General features: G+C 45.5%; 2 protein-coding genes across 4 annotated transcripts in view; one reads left to right on the top strand and one right to left on the bottom strand.

Annotated features, from left to right (window-relative positions):
- The window catches only part of NTNG2 (netrin G2), a 98,557-nt gene extending 94,481 nt beyond the window's left edge, over window positions 1-4,076 (top strand). The window contains exons 12-14 of one of the 2 annotated variants that reach the window (XM_042478569.1): window positions 868-1,002; window positions 2,875-3,117; window positions 3,254-4,076. In XM_042478569.1, coding sequence (XP_042334503.1) covers window positions 868-1,002; window positions 2,875-3,104 — 365 coding nt within the window. In that variant the 3' untranslated portion in view covers window positions 3,105-3,117; window positions 3,254-4,076. Of the gene's footprint in view, window positions 1-867; window positions 1,003-2,874 lie in introns of both variants that reach the window. The other variant, XM_042478570.1, reaches the window with a different exon arrangement.
- A 4,446-nt stretch (window positions 4,077-8,522) lies between these two features.
- Window positions 8,523-13,616, bottom strand: part of SETX (senataxin) — a 48,128-nt gene continuing 43,034 nt past the window's right edge. For both annotated transcript variants that reach the window (XM_042478560.1, XM_042478561.1), the window contains 2 exons: window positions 11,708-11,795; window positions 8,523-9,808 (listed from right to left, as the gene is read on the bottom strand). In XM_042478560.1, the coding sequence (XP_042334494.1) occupies window positions 9,089-9,808; window positions 11,708-11,795 (808 nt within the window). In that variant the 3' untranslated portion in view covers window positions 8,523-9,088. The remainder of the gene's footprint in view (window positions 9,809-11,707; window positions 11,796-13,616) is intronic.

The following is a 13,616-nucleotide window of genomic DNA, read 5'->3' on the forward strand; positions in this document are numbered from 1 at the left end:
GAGTTGCTTTTTTGAACTGCAACTCCCAGGAGCTTCCATTCAGCATAGTTAGACCTCTAGGGCATTCTGTGAGTAGAAATCCCCAACTACTACTGTGCTACCTTTGACCTGCCTGCAGCAGGAATGCAGTTACAGGGGGCCTAAAATCCCTTTGTAAAGGCTCAACTGAAGTTGAGGAAACTTCTACCATTTTTGCAATGCTAGAAGTTTGAGGATTGAAGGAAAATTTCATTTTGGAGGGCAGAATTCTTATTGAGGGGGCAAACCGTAGCCGTAGCTACACTCCTGACCTGCAGTCATCCTGTGTTTCAATACTGTATCATGTTTCACTGTTTTGAAGAGGTAGAGGCTGAAGTTGAAGGAGTTACCTTTTTGGCCTATAGTACCCAAACTATACTGGCTGGGGATTCTGGGAGCTGTAGTGTAAAAAAAGAAGAATAATATTTTCAAATTGCGGGGAGGGATGGGACAGGCCCTGAGCTTTCATTCATCTTCTTGCTTGCAGTGGATCATTTCTTCAGTTTGTGTTTTAATACTGTGAACTTCCTTAACTTTGCACTTTCAAATTATTGTATGAGCCAAAACACAACTATCTTCCACAGTTTAGAGTTTTGCAAACTGAGACACCTGTGGGAAATTGCTCAGTGCAGAAACTGATAGTGTGTCCATGGCCCTATCTCTTGCATGCTGGGATCCAGGACTTTCTGCTACTTTGGAAGGGGAACCAGGCAGAATGGAATCCAAGGAAGGGAATGGCACAGGGCCTCCTTCATAAAATGCTCACCAATCTAGAATGCTCCTTGCAGTTTGTATGGAGCTGCACTGTGTGGCTTCCTTCACGTTTGCATATTTTGTTGTTTTGGACAGACTGTAACTGCAACCGGATAGGCTCAGTGGCCAACCGCTGCAATGAGACCGGCTACTGTGACTGCAAGGATTTTGTCACCGGGCCAAAATGTGATGAATGCATGTCTGGCTACTACTGGAGACAAGGCTGCTTCCGTAAGTATTGGTGCTCAACACAGGGTGAGGGGCTGCTCCTTCCATGGAGTAGCAAGAGGGGACACAGCTGAGTGGAAGAGTATAGTATCTCTTTCGCATACAGAGGGTCCCAGTTCAGTCTTTTGCTTGTAGGCTCTGGTAGCCAGAGATGTGAAAGTAGGGTTGCTGTACTTCTGGTATGGCTGGGTTTTAGCCAGATTCTAGCCATGCCACCCAGTACATGTTTGGACCATCATTTGGCCCACATTCCAAGTGTACGGGTTGTTTTTAATAAAGCGATTTTTTAGCCCTTTTAGGAGCTGAGATAGGGAACAAAAGTGTAGGCAGTCTTTGTCCAAATTGTTTTGCAAAGGCACCTTCCCTTTAGGTATACTTAGAGAAGTTACAAATTACAGAATAGTCTAGATCAGTGGTCCCAAAACGTTTCCAGCTACTGCTGCTTTTCCTCTTGACAACCCTAGTGCAATCCATACATATTTCTTGATATTAGATCTACTGTTCTACAGCAAATTCAAAACAATCAATCTAGGTCACTGCTCCCTTTGCCCCTTAGGAGCAGCCACTGAGCAGCTGGCTAAGTAGTGACAAAGAAGCCTCTGACCCATGCTGCCCTTCCAGAAGACCAGTGCGGGCAGAGGTCTCTTGGTCACTTCTTAGCCAGCTGCTCAGTTGTTCCCAGGATGCCTGGGTGCAAAGGGAGAAGCTTCTTCCTGGCAAGGAAGGACGCTCAATCATTCTTCGTTGGGGAGGAGAAAGGCACAGCTGATCGGTGGGTAGGGGTTTTGCAAAAGCTACATGCTCTGGACTGACATATATGGGGAAAGGGAGAGATTTTAACTATAGGAACCACTCCAAAGTGAAAGACTCTTTCCAAGAATCAACCCCAGGTACTAGTTCCCCAAAGACATGCCTTCCCCACATAGCTTGAAATGCCCCCCCCTCCACCCACACCTGTTACATATACCAACATTGTTTCTTCTGCTTACTTCTCTCAGCCTGTCTGATGAAAGAAAGCAGGATCAGCAATGCAGCTCCAACTTGCTAGCCAAGTCCCAGTAAAGCACACTAAGATTAAGCAGTGTTCCAAATTTGAAAGCTCCTTTATTTGCTACCTCTTCTTCCCCACTGCTGCTTGCTTTAACTCCTGCTTCAGTCAATCCATCTGTCCCCAAATGGCACTGCTCTAGGCTATAGAAGTCTTTTGTGTTTCCTTTTTTGTGAATGAGGATGTATATTAATCGTTTCCTGTCTGGTGGCCATCAGTTCCCCCCCCCCCATATTTGTTGACATATATTAGTTAACATTAGAGTTAATTTTGTATGTGTGGATTGTAGCTGGAATATTATCTGTTTCTAGTGATTTATTCTTCCTAATTCCTCTTATTGCAGCTTCCACTTCACTTTTTTGAATTTGGGGTTCATCTTCATATGGTTCTGCTATTCGTTTTCATACTTTATACCAGTGATGGTGAACCTTTTACAGACTGAGTGCCCAAACTGCAACCCAAAACCCACTTATTTACTGCAAAGTGCAATATCCTTCTGGCTTTCTAGTAACAAACCCTGGCAAACTCTATGGTAGAGCGACGGTACATGTGCCCACAGAGAGGGCTCTGAGTGCCACCTCTGGCACATGTGCCATAGGTTCGCCATCACTGCTTTATACAGTCTGTTCCTATAGAAACCATGTTGAGCATAAGAAAAATTCCAGGATATATAATGCTATAATATTTTGTCTGATGAAGAGATCTGAAGATCTCAAAAGCTTGCATATAGTTTAGTGCCTTTTTGGTTTCCCCAGCAAAAAGATAATTCCACAATTTGTGTTCCGTTTCCTCCTGACCGCTCTGACTTTTTGTATGTTTCTCTGCAGCTAATGTCTGTGACGATGAGTTCCTGATTTGCCAGAATGGGGGCACCTGCTATGAAAACCAGCGCTGCCTCTGCCCCCCCAGCTTCAAGGGTGTCCTCTGTGAGCAAACCAAATGTGAGGGAGAGAACCAGGACTGCGACACCGCCGCGGACCCCAGCGCCTTCCTCAGCACCTCAGCCTTGCTGCTGAGCACCCTGGCTGTCCAGCTGAGACAGTTTCTTGACCTCTGAAACCCAAGCAAAGGCAAGCTGAGCGCAAACACCTGGAATGAGAGGACTGGAGGGAAAGGGAGGGAGAGGACACACTCAGAGTGGGGTGGATGGGTGGATGGACGGGTGGGAAGGGTTATCACCCCACTGCTGGCCTTTCTTCTCTCTAGGTGACAGAAGCACCAGGAGGATTCAGGGAGCTGGGTATCCTTCTCCCCAGAGCGGTTCTGGCTCTTGTGTGGATGTGGCTGCAAACTTGCTGAGACTGAGCTGACTATATTAACGGAGCAAAGGAGGAGCAACCTACCACACTTGGGGGACTGGGAAGGGGAGGGGAGGGAAGGGCATGCAAAGAACTTGCAATGGCTTCCTCATGTCTTTTCAAGAGCCCTTCGCTATTGCACAGAGGAGTCTGCCAAAAACATGCCACTAATCTCCGGCATTTAGTTGCGCAGCTGTTTGTTTGAGTCTCTTTTCCGTTCTCCTTACGTCTGTTTGTTTCAGGAGTAGCACTCCTCACAGATACTGGCAGCTATGGAGCTCGGGATATTGGGGGGTGGCCTTGGGGAGGGAGGCAAATGACTTGTGCACCCGGGTCCACCCTGCCGACGGTGGTGGCAACGGCCTGCTCCAGCCCAGCCCTGACGTTATACTGTTGCCTACAAATCAAGTTGCTGAATTTATTAAGTTTTTGTACTTTTTTCTCCGTTTTTATTCTTTGGTTGTGAGTCTTCAGTTTTTCCTTTTCTCGCACTCAAGATCAGGACCGAAGAAGGCCGCTTTGTACTGCGCCAAAGTGTAACGTGCTAATCCAGGCTTTGCCGTAGAGTTTACGGTTCGGATACTTTTTTTGTAGAGAATTATTTTTGTTTGATTATAAATGTTCTAAAAGGAAAAAAAAAAGATGAACCACCACAGCCTCTAGAGAGAGATTTTACCATAGGCGTTATGATGTAATAATCCCCACTACAGTAAAGCAACCTACTAATTGCTGCTGCTGCTAGGCCTCTGTTTTCTTTTACTTTGCTTTTGTTTGCTCATTTAAACTGTCATGAGAGACTTTTAAATGGTCTAAATGGGGCAGCTGGCCAGGTAGGAAAGGGAGATGATGGTGGCAGAGGGAGAAGAGCAGTCCATGGCTGCCGCTTCACTTCATTTCACTAGCAGCTGCAGTGGACCACCATAATTCCTATTCACTGCCCACCTCCCTTTCCTATCTCAGGCAATAACCCTGCCATATAGCAGCACTCTAACCAGCAGGCAGGGGTGCTCTGGCTGGCAGAGGGCACAGCCAGGGCGGTCCTGGGATGCTGGTGAGCGACTGCCACAACCCTCTGAGGTGTCACCCAGTGTGGTCCCACACCTCTTTAGTGCCTGAGTCACAATTTGTGTCTTTCTAATGCTATGTCTCTCTGAGCATTCGCCTCACCCTCATCTTGCAACATCCTATGGTAATGCCTCTACCTCCATCAGTGTATCTGGGAAAAAAAATGAGCTGGTACCCTTGATAGCTCATGCCAAAATGGACCAGTTCATCTCAAAGGTGCTGCTGGGTTTCCCATCCCACCCTTTCCATGGCTGTCTCTTTGGAAACTGCTTTTGGATAAGATCCTTACATGGAGAGTTTGGCTGCATCCACACAGAGCTCCACTCTGGACCACAACGAATTACCATTCCAAGAATTCCATAGCATGGAGTCATGGCAGTTAAAGTGGCCTCTAAACGGATTATTTATGCAATGTGGATGCAGCTCTTGTCATCTTATTCATACATATACATTAAACAGATATCCTCCAATGCACTCTCACACACAAACACACTGAATCTGAAAAATTAGTGATTTTATCACCAACATGGCACCGTTCAGACAGAAGAAGATTATAATAGGCCTTATGGGAATGCCCAAGTTTTCAAAATTACTAAAATAAAACCCAACCACCAGAAAACGATGGCTCCCATAAGTGTGGGAGGACCTTCCTAGGGAATACGGAACACATTACAGTCATGGCATGCTGGCACTTAGCTGGGGAGGTCAGAAAATCAGGGACAGTGGTGGTGGCACAGAGCGGGATGGGATGGCATAGAATGAAGTATCGTGGAAATGAGCATGGTTGGCTGGAACCCTGAAAAAGAACCTCCCCCCACCATCACCTACCCACCCATTGCAACAATTTCTGTGGGTAGTACTTCACATTGTGGTTTGGGCTGGCAATGCAACTACTGAAAAAAATGGGAAAAGAAGATGCACTTCCACATGCAAAAATGTAGAAGCTGGAATATTGGATAAAAATGCCTTTGGTAATGAATTGCCTAAATATTTATGAGCATAATGGTCAGAGTTCACAGGACAAGAGAATTCTCTCTCTCTCTCACCATGCACTAAATAGAAGACGCCCTTTAAGGAGAGGCCATATCATAGAATTTGCCTGTTGTCTCCCTCAGTGGAAATGTACTGTTCCCAACAAAGGAGGGTCATAGCCTAGATTTATTGGAGTATAATTTGCTGGTTCCACAGATTCTTCATTCCAAAATTTGGAGGAACCATTCACGCCACATGTTTGCAATAACCAAAAGAATGAAAAATTCAACCTCTAAACAATTCCACAGGTTTGAAAAGAAAGCTGACCAACTAGCCTAATGCAAAATTCCAGATGGATTTGATCTCTCCATAGAGTAATCTCAGGCTGTGTTTGAGATTAATTTAAAATAGATTCCCCAGGCAGCACTGGGTTTTATAGAGTTTAAATGCAGGGATATTTTTGACTAGCAGGGATGGTGATACCAGCAGTCACCCTCTTCAGGTCTCTCTGTACCTTCTGAGTTTAACTAAAATCCTTGCAGCATCTGAGGGGTTTGAGGGGGAGTGGATTTCCCCAACAGCAATATATTCACATGGTCTACCCCTATAGGTAGCCCATGAGCCTTACAGAAAACTGGCTCCAGGTAGAAATGAAAACTTGCTATGAATCGGTCCCATGACCTGCATTTTTGGATCATCCTTTATAAAGAGGGCATGGCTATGGGTGCTGCCACAGGGATCAGTTCAACTTCACTGTTTACCACTGTGCCACTGCCAGATTGTTATCTTCTTAAGAGAAGGCCTCATGGAACTCATTCAACTGTCCCAGAACAAGAGGGTGAACATGAGTATGTGCAGCCTCGGGATATCAGTACCATTCAGGGGCTATTTGTAGGAGAACAAGTGTTGTGTGAAAATGGCCCGAAATCCTAGTTTCCAAATGAACAAAACCAAACGAAAGCCATCTGTACTGCCAAGTGGTCAGGGCAGGAATAGTTCTTAAAAAGGTATAGCACCAAGCTCCCCATGAACAACCAAGCATCGTGGGCAAAGGGGGCTCTATGACCTGCAAAGCTGTTGTTTGGGCAGAGAGTGGTCATCTCTCCAGGATAAGTCAAAGTGCACAGCATGAACAAGAGATTTTGTGCTCAATGCCAAGTCCCATGGGTTGTCAAACTACGCAATGAAACTGTCTTCTGAGCAGTGGGGGCTGGCACTTCCACGCCAATGGGATAGTGAATCTGCTTTGTCTTTTAGTGTGAACTTTAAAGTGCTGAACTGTATCCTTAAGGTTGGTTCAGCATGTTGGATACAGTTTGAAAGGTTGGACTTGAGCCAGAGCAGATTGACCACCTCACAGATGGAAGTGGCATGAGCTTGTGCAGCTGCTTCTCAGTTAAGTTTTTCTAAGGGTAAATATTAAGAGCTAGAGAAGAAATTATGGATGTAGCCAATTTAAAAAAAAGAAAACTAACCAGACAGTGCTAAGAAACAGGCTTGCTGAAGGCAAGAACCTCCTATGGGATTACTGAGATGACAAAAGGATAAGAAGGGGTGAAGGAGAAATACTTTTACAAATGAAGCAGTGAAGTCTTCAGGGAGGATGGATGCTGTTCGGAAAGGAAAGCCAGCAAATCAAGTGGGATCCAGGGATGTTTAATGCACATCTAGGAGCAGGGCATCCCAGCAGGCAAACACAGAGGAACTTGTGGAAATGAGCTCTTCACACTTTCCAGAAAGAGAACAAGTCCCCCATGTTCTGCAAGATGCCAGAGAAATGAGAAAAGGCACTGGCTCTGAAACCAAAAGGCCAGTAACAGGGACACTGGATTTAAAAGAAAGTGTTATCTCTTAACTGTTCTTGAATGGGTAAATCCCGGACAGACAGAAGGGATGGTAGAACACCACCTTTATTCCCCCCCCCCCAATTACGTCAAAACCCCCCCAATTACATCAAAAAAATTACGTTGTCTAGAGACATAGAATCGTAGAGTTGGAAGAGACCCCAAGGGCCCTGATCCAGTCCAACCCCATTCTGCCATGCAGGAAATCTCAATCAAAGCATACCCGACAGATGGCGATCCAGCCTCTGTTTAAAGACCTCCAAAGAAGGAGACTCCACCACAATCTCCGAGGAAGGAGTTTGTTCCACTGTCGAATAGCCCTGTCAGGAAGTTCTTCCTCATGTTGAGGTGGAATCTCTTTTCCTGCACTTGAGCCATGTTAGAAAAGAAGCTTTTTTAATATTACACTTTTCTTAACCCTCAAATGTCCACAAACCATCCAGAATGAATTGGAATGGACCACACCAAATCAATCACGTGTAAGAATGACAGCATGACTGTATCAGCCACAGAAATGGCATCCTGCTACTTTGCTCATGGGATAAACGAATGTGTGAAAATGGCCTGAAATTTCAATTTCCAAATGAATGCAGCTGCCCTGTGAGGACCTGGATTCTTTTGGACCTCATTCACTACAAGGTGTGACCAAATTTCAGGAATGCTTTCCATAAATGCACTGAGTTAACTGTTTTCTTGGCACCAAAATTGTATTGGTTACTAACTCTGAATATCCTTATTGCAGCAAGCTCCTCTACTCAGTCTCCAGGTGGTTGGCTCTAACCACCAAGGATTTGGATGACAAATCAGACTCTGCCTCAGTAGATCTGATCTGTGAGGAAGTCACCATGGTTTTTCCATTGTCAAGCTCTTCAGAAGAGAAAACCATGGTATGCAAGGCCAATGAGGAACTACTAAAACAATTTAAACTCTTTGCTGTCTTACTTTCGTGAGAACTTTCTGAATTATCAGCATAGGAAGAAAAGTGTAGACAGTACTAGACCTCTTGGCCATGTCACCTTTGGAGCAACACGTCCTTCAGCTCTTAGATCTCCATCTAGTGAAATAAATATTTTTAATTTGAAATTGCCTTGAGGCAAATAAATTAGCAATACATTTTTATTCTAAGACATGCAAGTACCCAGCAGAATGCATTGTCTACTCAATGCCTACCATTACTCCAAATCTTTCCATGTAGAAGTCTAGAAAGTGAGCAAAGAAATCAAGGGAGGGGAGCCACTTCTGTGAAATGTATGGCAAGGTCACTGTCATGACAAGAGAAAGCATACTGAGTCAGTATAGTCTTGGTCTTTTTTTTTATTTAAAGAGATATTTATCTATCTGGATATATACGTATTTAAAGAGAGAAACCAGTATTTCTCCAATATCAAAAAGGAGCAAAAAGTGGCAAAGAAAACAAGCAACAGCAAATTTGCCAAGTTCAGCTTTAGACCCAGAGAGATGTGACATCAGCCATGGGCACACTGCATGGCCCGTGGTTGCACAGCTATGCCAGGGCAAGGGCACAGAAACCAAATGCTGTCATGACCAGCAGAGTGAGATGTGATGAAGCACCTGGGGAACTCTTGGATGAGAAAGTGATTCAGCTGCAGCCACCACCACCCCCATTTCAGATCTAAAAAATAAATTCATTTCTGCTATACAAATATACATAACTCCTAACATTTTTGTATGTGAGTGCTTCGACAGACAACTGTTTTGCGTGGAACATTTCCCTCACTCTCCAGTATAAAGTTAATGCTTCAAGGGCGTGACATTGCAGTGGAAATGAAGACCAGGGGACCCCATACCTTGGCATGAGGAAGGGGGCCCTTCATGCCCAGGCAGACAGAGGAACGTGCAGGCTAGCAAGTGGTCCGTCTCCGTTTGGTGTCTAAGGGATCTGGGCTGTCTGCTCTTGAGAACCTCCTGCCCCTGGAATGACAGTCTTTCTTTTGGCTTGGCTTGTGAGGAGCTGAATGGTCTCCTTGACCTAAAGTCTTTGCTTCATCAGCACTGAGGCAAACTCTCATGGTGGCATAGGGGCCAGAGAGTTTGGCTGGGACAACCATGGCTGCTGCGTATGCATTTGAAATAGGATTCCCAGTTGTTTCTGCATTAGAGGACAGCCGGTGCACAGCATGGCTCTGGGGTATCTCTCCTCCTGAAACCCCAGACAGATGGCCCACCTTGCAGGTGCCAACCTGGAGGGTGGATTCGGCCCTCCTGACCAGCCGAGGGTCCTTGGGTCTCTCTTCCACTGGCCTGGCCTGTGGTGGAAGGGGTACAGAGGAAGATGGCTCATGGAGCACAGAAAGACGTTGTGCCGCAGTGCTCCCTTCTGTGAAAGCACCACTGTTAGCTGTGGTGGGTTGGGAAACATGGTTGGAGGCTTCATTCTGCTCTCTCCTGGCTGTGTCTGTGTGCCTCAGGGGAGCTCTCTTGGGTATGGGAATCCCAAGGTTGGGGAGTGGCCGAGACTTCAGGATTTTCAAGGCACAGCTTTTGTAGCTGCTGCTGGATGTCTGGATGATGTTGCCTCTTTTCTGTGCATCCTGAATCAATTCGTTCCAGTCTTTGCTTTCCTACAAAGGACAAAAAACTATCAGGATCAGGAGTGGAGACATTTGATTTGCAGTGCCTACCAAGTCAAGGTGGGCAAATTAATGAGCAACGTATTAAAATTTAATCTCTGCCTCAAAGCAGAACTGGCTGTGATACAATTGGGCTTTCTGTCCCTTCTAAGGACAGGTCAATCAATCTCAAAACACTAACACCACTCATCACAGGTGTCATCCTGGGGGCCAGTAGGCATGCCCCATAGCAGCAAGGGAAATTAGAGCACCAGCTTTCGCTCAGTCTTACCCACTGACAAACCATGTCTGCAAATATACAAGAGAGGGTCTCCCTAAGTGTCCATGGGCCCAGTATCACCTTTCTCCCCCTGCTGCAGCTCCTGAACACTCAGTGGCAGGAACACAAGGTCCATTTCAAGGGAAACAGCTAAGAACTCTTACCACTATTAGACAAATCTTTTCTAACTGACTTGGCTTGGATGCCCTCTAGTGTTAAAAACTGTTCAGGACATGACTGGTTACGACACAGGTTGCATAAGTACAAAAGGATAAACCAGGACTTAAGTTGCGCACTGATGCTTTACTCCCTTTCGTCACCCTGACTTCCAAACAAGACAGGAAGACTTGATGGTCACCTGGACCAAGATTTGTGGCTTGTTGCTCCTAAACATGGCTGGTTAATACACAGGCTGAACTGAAAACTCAGAATAAACTATACTTTGTGTGTCTGGCTAGTTAGGGAATGGTCTTGTTCAGATGGCACACTCAGCAAGCCTTTTTTGTTATTTGTTTAGTGGTCTTGGGATCAGAGGACAAAGCAGAGAGAATAAGCAGCTTATAGCTCACTCACCATAAACTAGGATTTGGCTTCATATTCTGTGAGATTGCTATGCATATACACATATATATATGTAAGCAAGTCTAACTGTATGAAGGGGCAGGGTGGGGAGAACTGCTCAATACCCCTCCTTTTAATGAAATAGACACTAGAACCACCTACATACTGATTCACACTAACATGGCTATACCTTTGAACTCCCTGGAAAGAATGTCTCCCGAAGAATGGTTAGCAGGTGAATTGTGCTGACATTCTTAGCTGAAGATGGGGAATCAGCTACTTGGGGATGGAGTAGATACTGGTGCCTTCCCAACATGTCAAGGAACCAGGTGCTGGAGACAAAGAACCAGATTCTCTGCCTTCTCATTCTATTTCAAAGTCTCTTTTGCCCAAACTTATATGACCTTCTCTGGAGCACTACTTGTCAGGACTCTACCTCTGATTTTATTGTGACCTGAACTGTCTCCCCCAACTCCCAATTCTTCCTGTATTAAGAAAGAAGCCTCTCTCTTTTGAGGAGCAAAATAACCTTTCACAAACAGACATCCCAGGCCCTTGTTTAGGCATGTGTGTCTTTTACTTTACTTATGCCCCCTGGCTAAGTGTTTTAATAGATGAGTTGCAAAGGACCAGGTTATGCAGGACTTCTAGTTCTAACTGTGACTAGTCAGGTTCCTCTGAGTGCCATTGAGATGGTTACCCAATATTTCTCCCAACAACTCTTCTGAAGACGCACTACTTTTGACTACAGAAACATGTTTTAATGGTCATGTCTATTTCCTGTCAATGCTCCTGCCAATGCTCAAGATAAGTGAGTACAAGGTGCTCTCCCAGATTTACAACATCCTGTGAGATTGGATCCAGTAGCCAAGAGCCAGTAACTAATCCATGACAGCTTCCTTATGAGCTTCAGTGTTTATGGGGAATCTGCATCTCAAGACCAGTAACCATACACCAAATCCAACACCTCACCAGGACATTCTCACACTCTCCGAGTTACATTTGTAACTGGGTGCTAATGCAGCCATGGGAGGCAGGCCTTGCCTTCACAAGCTGCCTATTCCACATACCATTAGTGTCTTCAGTTTCCCAAGGATGAAGAGGCTATATTTGGCTCTTGTAATGGTGACATTCAAACGCTGGAGGCTCCTCAGAAACCTGAAGGGGAAAAAAATTAGGAATTGGAGTAGACATGGGGGTGGGGATAAATCCATGTGTTTATAGATTGCTCCTTCAGTCATCTTGATAATACTAAATATCCTTCCAGCCACAAAATCCCAGATATTAGTACATTTTTGTTTCATTCACTTTGGTTCTAAAAGGGATGTATTAGAGACAGAATAACAATTGTGCTACTTTAATAGTTGCAAGTATTCCACTGAAGCTTTGGGGAACATGAGGATTTATCCACAAAGAAATTCACTTGCATTCTAAAGGGCCTTCCATGAGTTACTCGTATCTCAACTCATATTGAAAGGAGACTGTTACATTCCAGAAGGATCAGGTATTGGAAGGAGTAGGAGTGAAAGAAACAGAGAGATTGAAAGAAACTATTTTGTGTCTTATAAACTATATAAAGTTTGCATACAGTTAAATTATCTTTAAGGAAAAAACCCTAAAAGGAAGAGGAGGGCCCCAAAAACAGCCCAATGAGGGCTGAGCATGCTTCAAGGCCCCCAAATATTGGTGGTGATGGGAGGGGGCACCAGGTGATACAGGAAATGAGTTTCCTGGAACAGGTCACAGGAAGAAAGAACTCCAGACAGGGACACTTGACACTGTAACATTTGGTTGTAGTCCTACTAGTGATGCTCTCTTCCCCACTCTGGGAGAAGCTGGGATGGAGTGTCTCCCATCATGCAGATGAGTACTTGGGAAGCTGTCCCACACAGCGCAGCAGGCCACTGGACAAATGGCCTCAGTATCACCCAAATCAGGTGTGGGAACAGCATGAGGGCCCCCTGTGATTCACAGAGGACATTTCTGGGGCCAAGACCATGCTGCCTTGCTGCAGCAGCTGTTAAAATAGCACCTCTAAAACCCAGGAGCACAGAAAAACTGCTCTGATCTCCTGTTATCTAATTGGTAAAAGTAGTGCTGCTAACCTGCTCTTTTCCTCCACCTTTAGGAGCTCCACCTCTGCCTCTTCTTCCTTCTCTAAGAGACCTCTTAAGATGAAAGGTGATGCCCAGGCATCTACTGCTACCAGTCACTGCAGAGATGTCTAATTCAGGAGGCAACTGGGGTAGAAGTTGAAGCAGGGGGAGGAGGTGGCCCCCATCTGAAAAAGTTGACACTCCTGGTCTAGACTGACTAGCAGTGACCCTTTAGGCTTGCAGTTGGGGCCTCTCCCAGACTCATCAGGAGAAGCTGCTAATGTTTAACAAAGTCAGCCCAGGCAAATAGGGGGTGGAGAGGGTGGGGAGAAGGGTAAAATCAGCTTTGTTTTGCATGTCAAGACCTTGAGCCATTTCTTGACATGACCCGTTAGCAGATTAATACTATTTGTTGTGATTCAGGTGAAAATGCTCTCTTTAATATTTTAAAACTGTGCCTGAATATTTTATTCATTTCAAAGGTGACTTGCAAAACAAGACTGTGTTGTTAGCAGAACTATGACCTTTTTCTCCTTCTCACCATCCCCTGAAAAGCAAATGCAGTAACTTCTTTTTAAAAAACCAACCAAACAAACAAACAGATCTGCACAATTGCACCTTCCCTATTTTTGGCCACCAGCCCTACAGGCAGCAGATTCGGGGAGGAGTGGGTGGGTGAGGTGGTGACATGGGAATGGATGATCACCGCTAAACAGCCCTTGGACCTGACCACAGGAGAGGATGCTGGAAGGTGTCAGGAGCACTCGGGGCTGCAAGAACACAAGGGAGCAGAGAGTCCTTATCTCGTGGGCCCCAGGGTGATGGTGCCCCTCAGAAGGGTTCACTGCCTCCTCTGAGCTGGCCTGGCCTCACATGCTTCCAG

Source organism: Sceloporus undulatus, chromosome 7, assembly GCF_019175285.1.
Source record: "Sceloporus undulatus isolate JIND9_A2432 ecotype Alabama chromosome 7, SceUnd_v1.1, whole genome shotgun sequence".
Taxonomy (NCBI): domain Eukaryota; kingdom Metazoa; phylum Chordata; class Lepidosauria; order Squamata; family Phrynosomatidae; genus Sceloporus; species Sceloporus undulatus.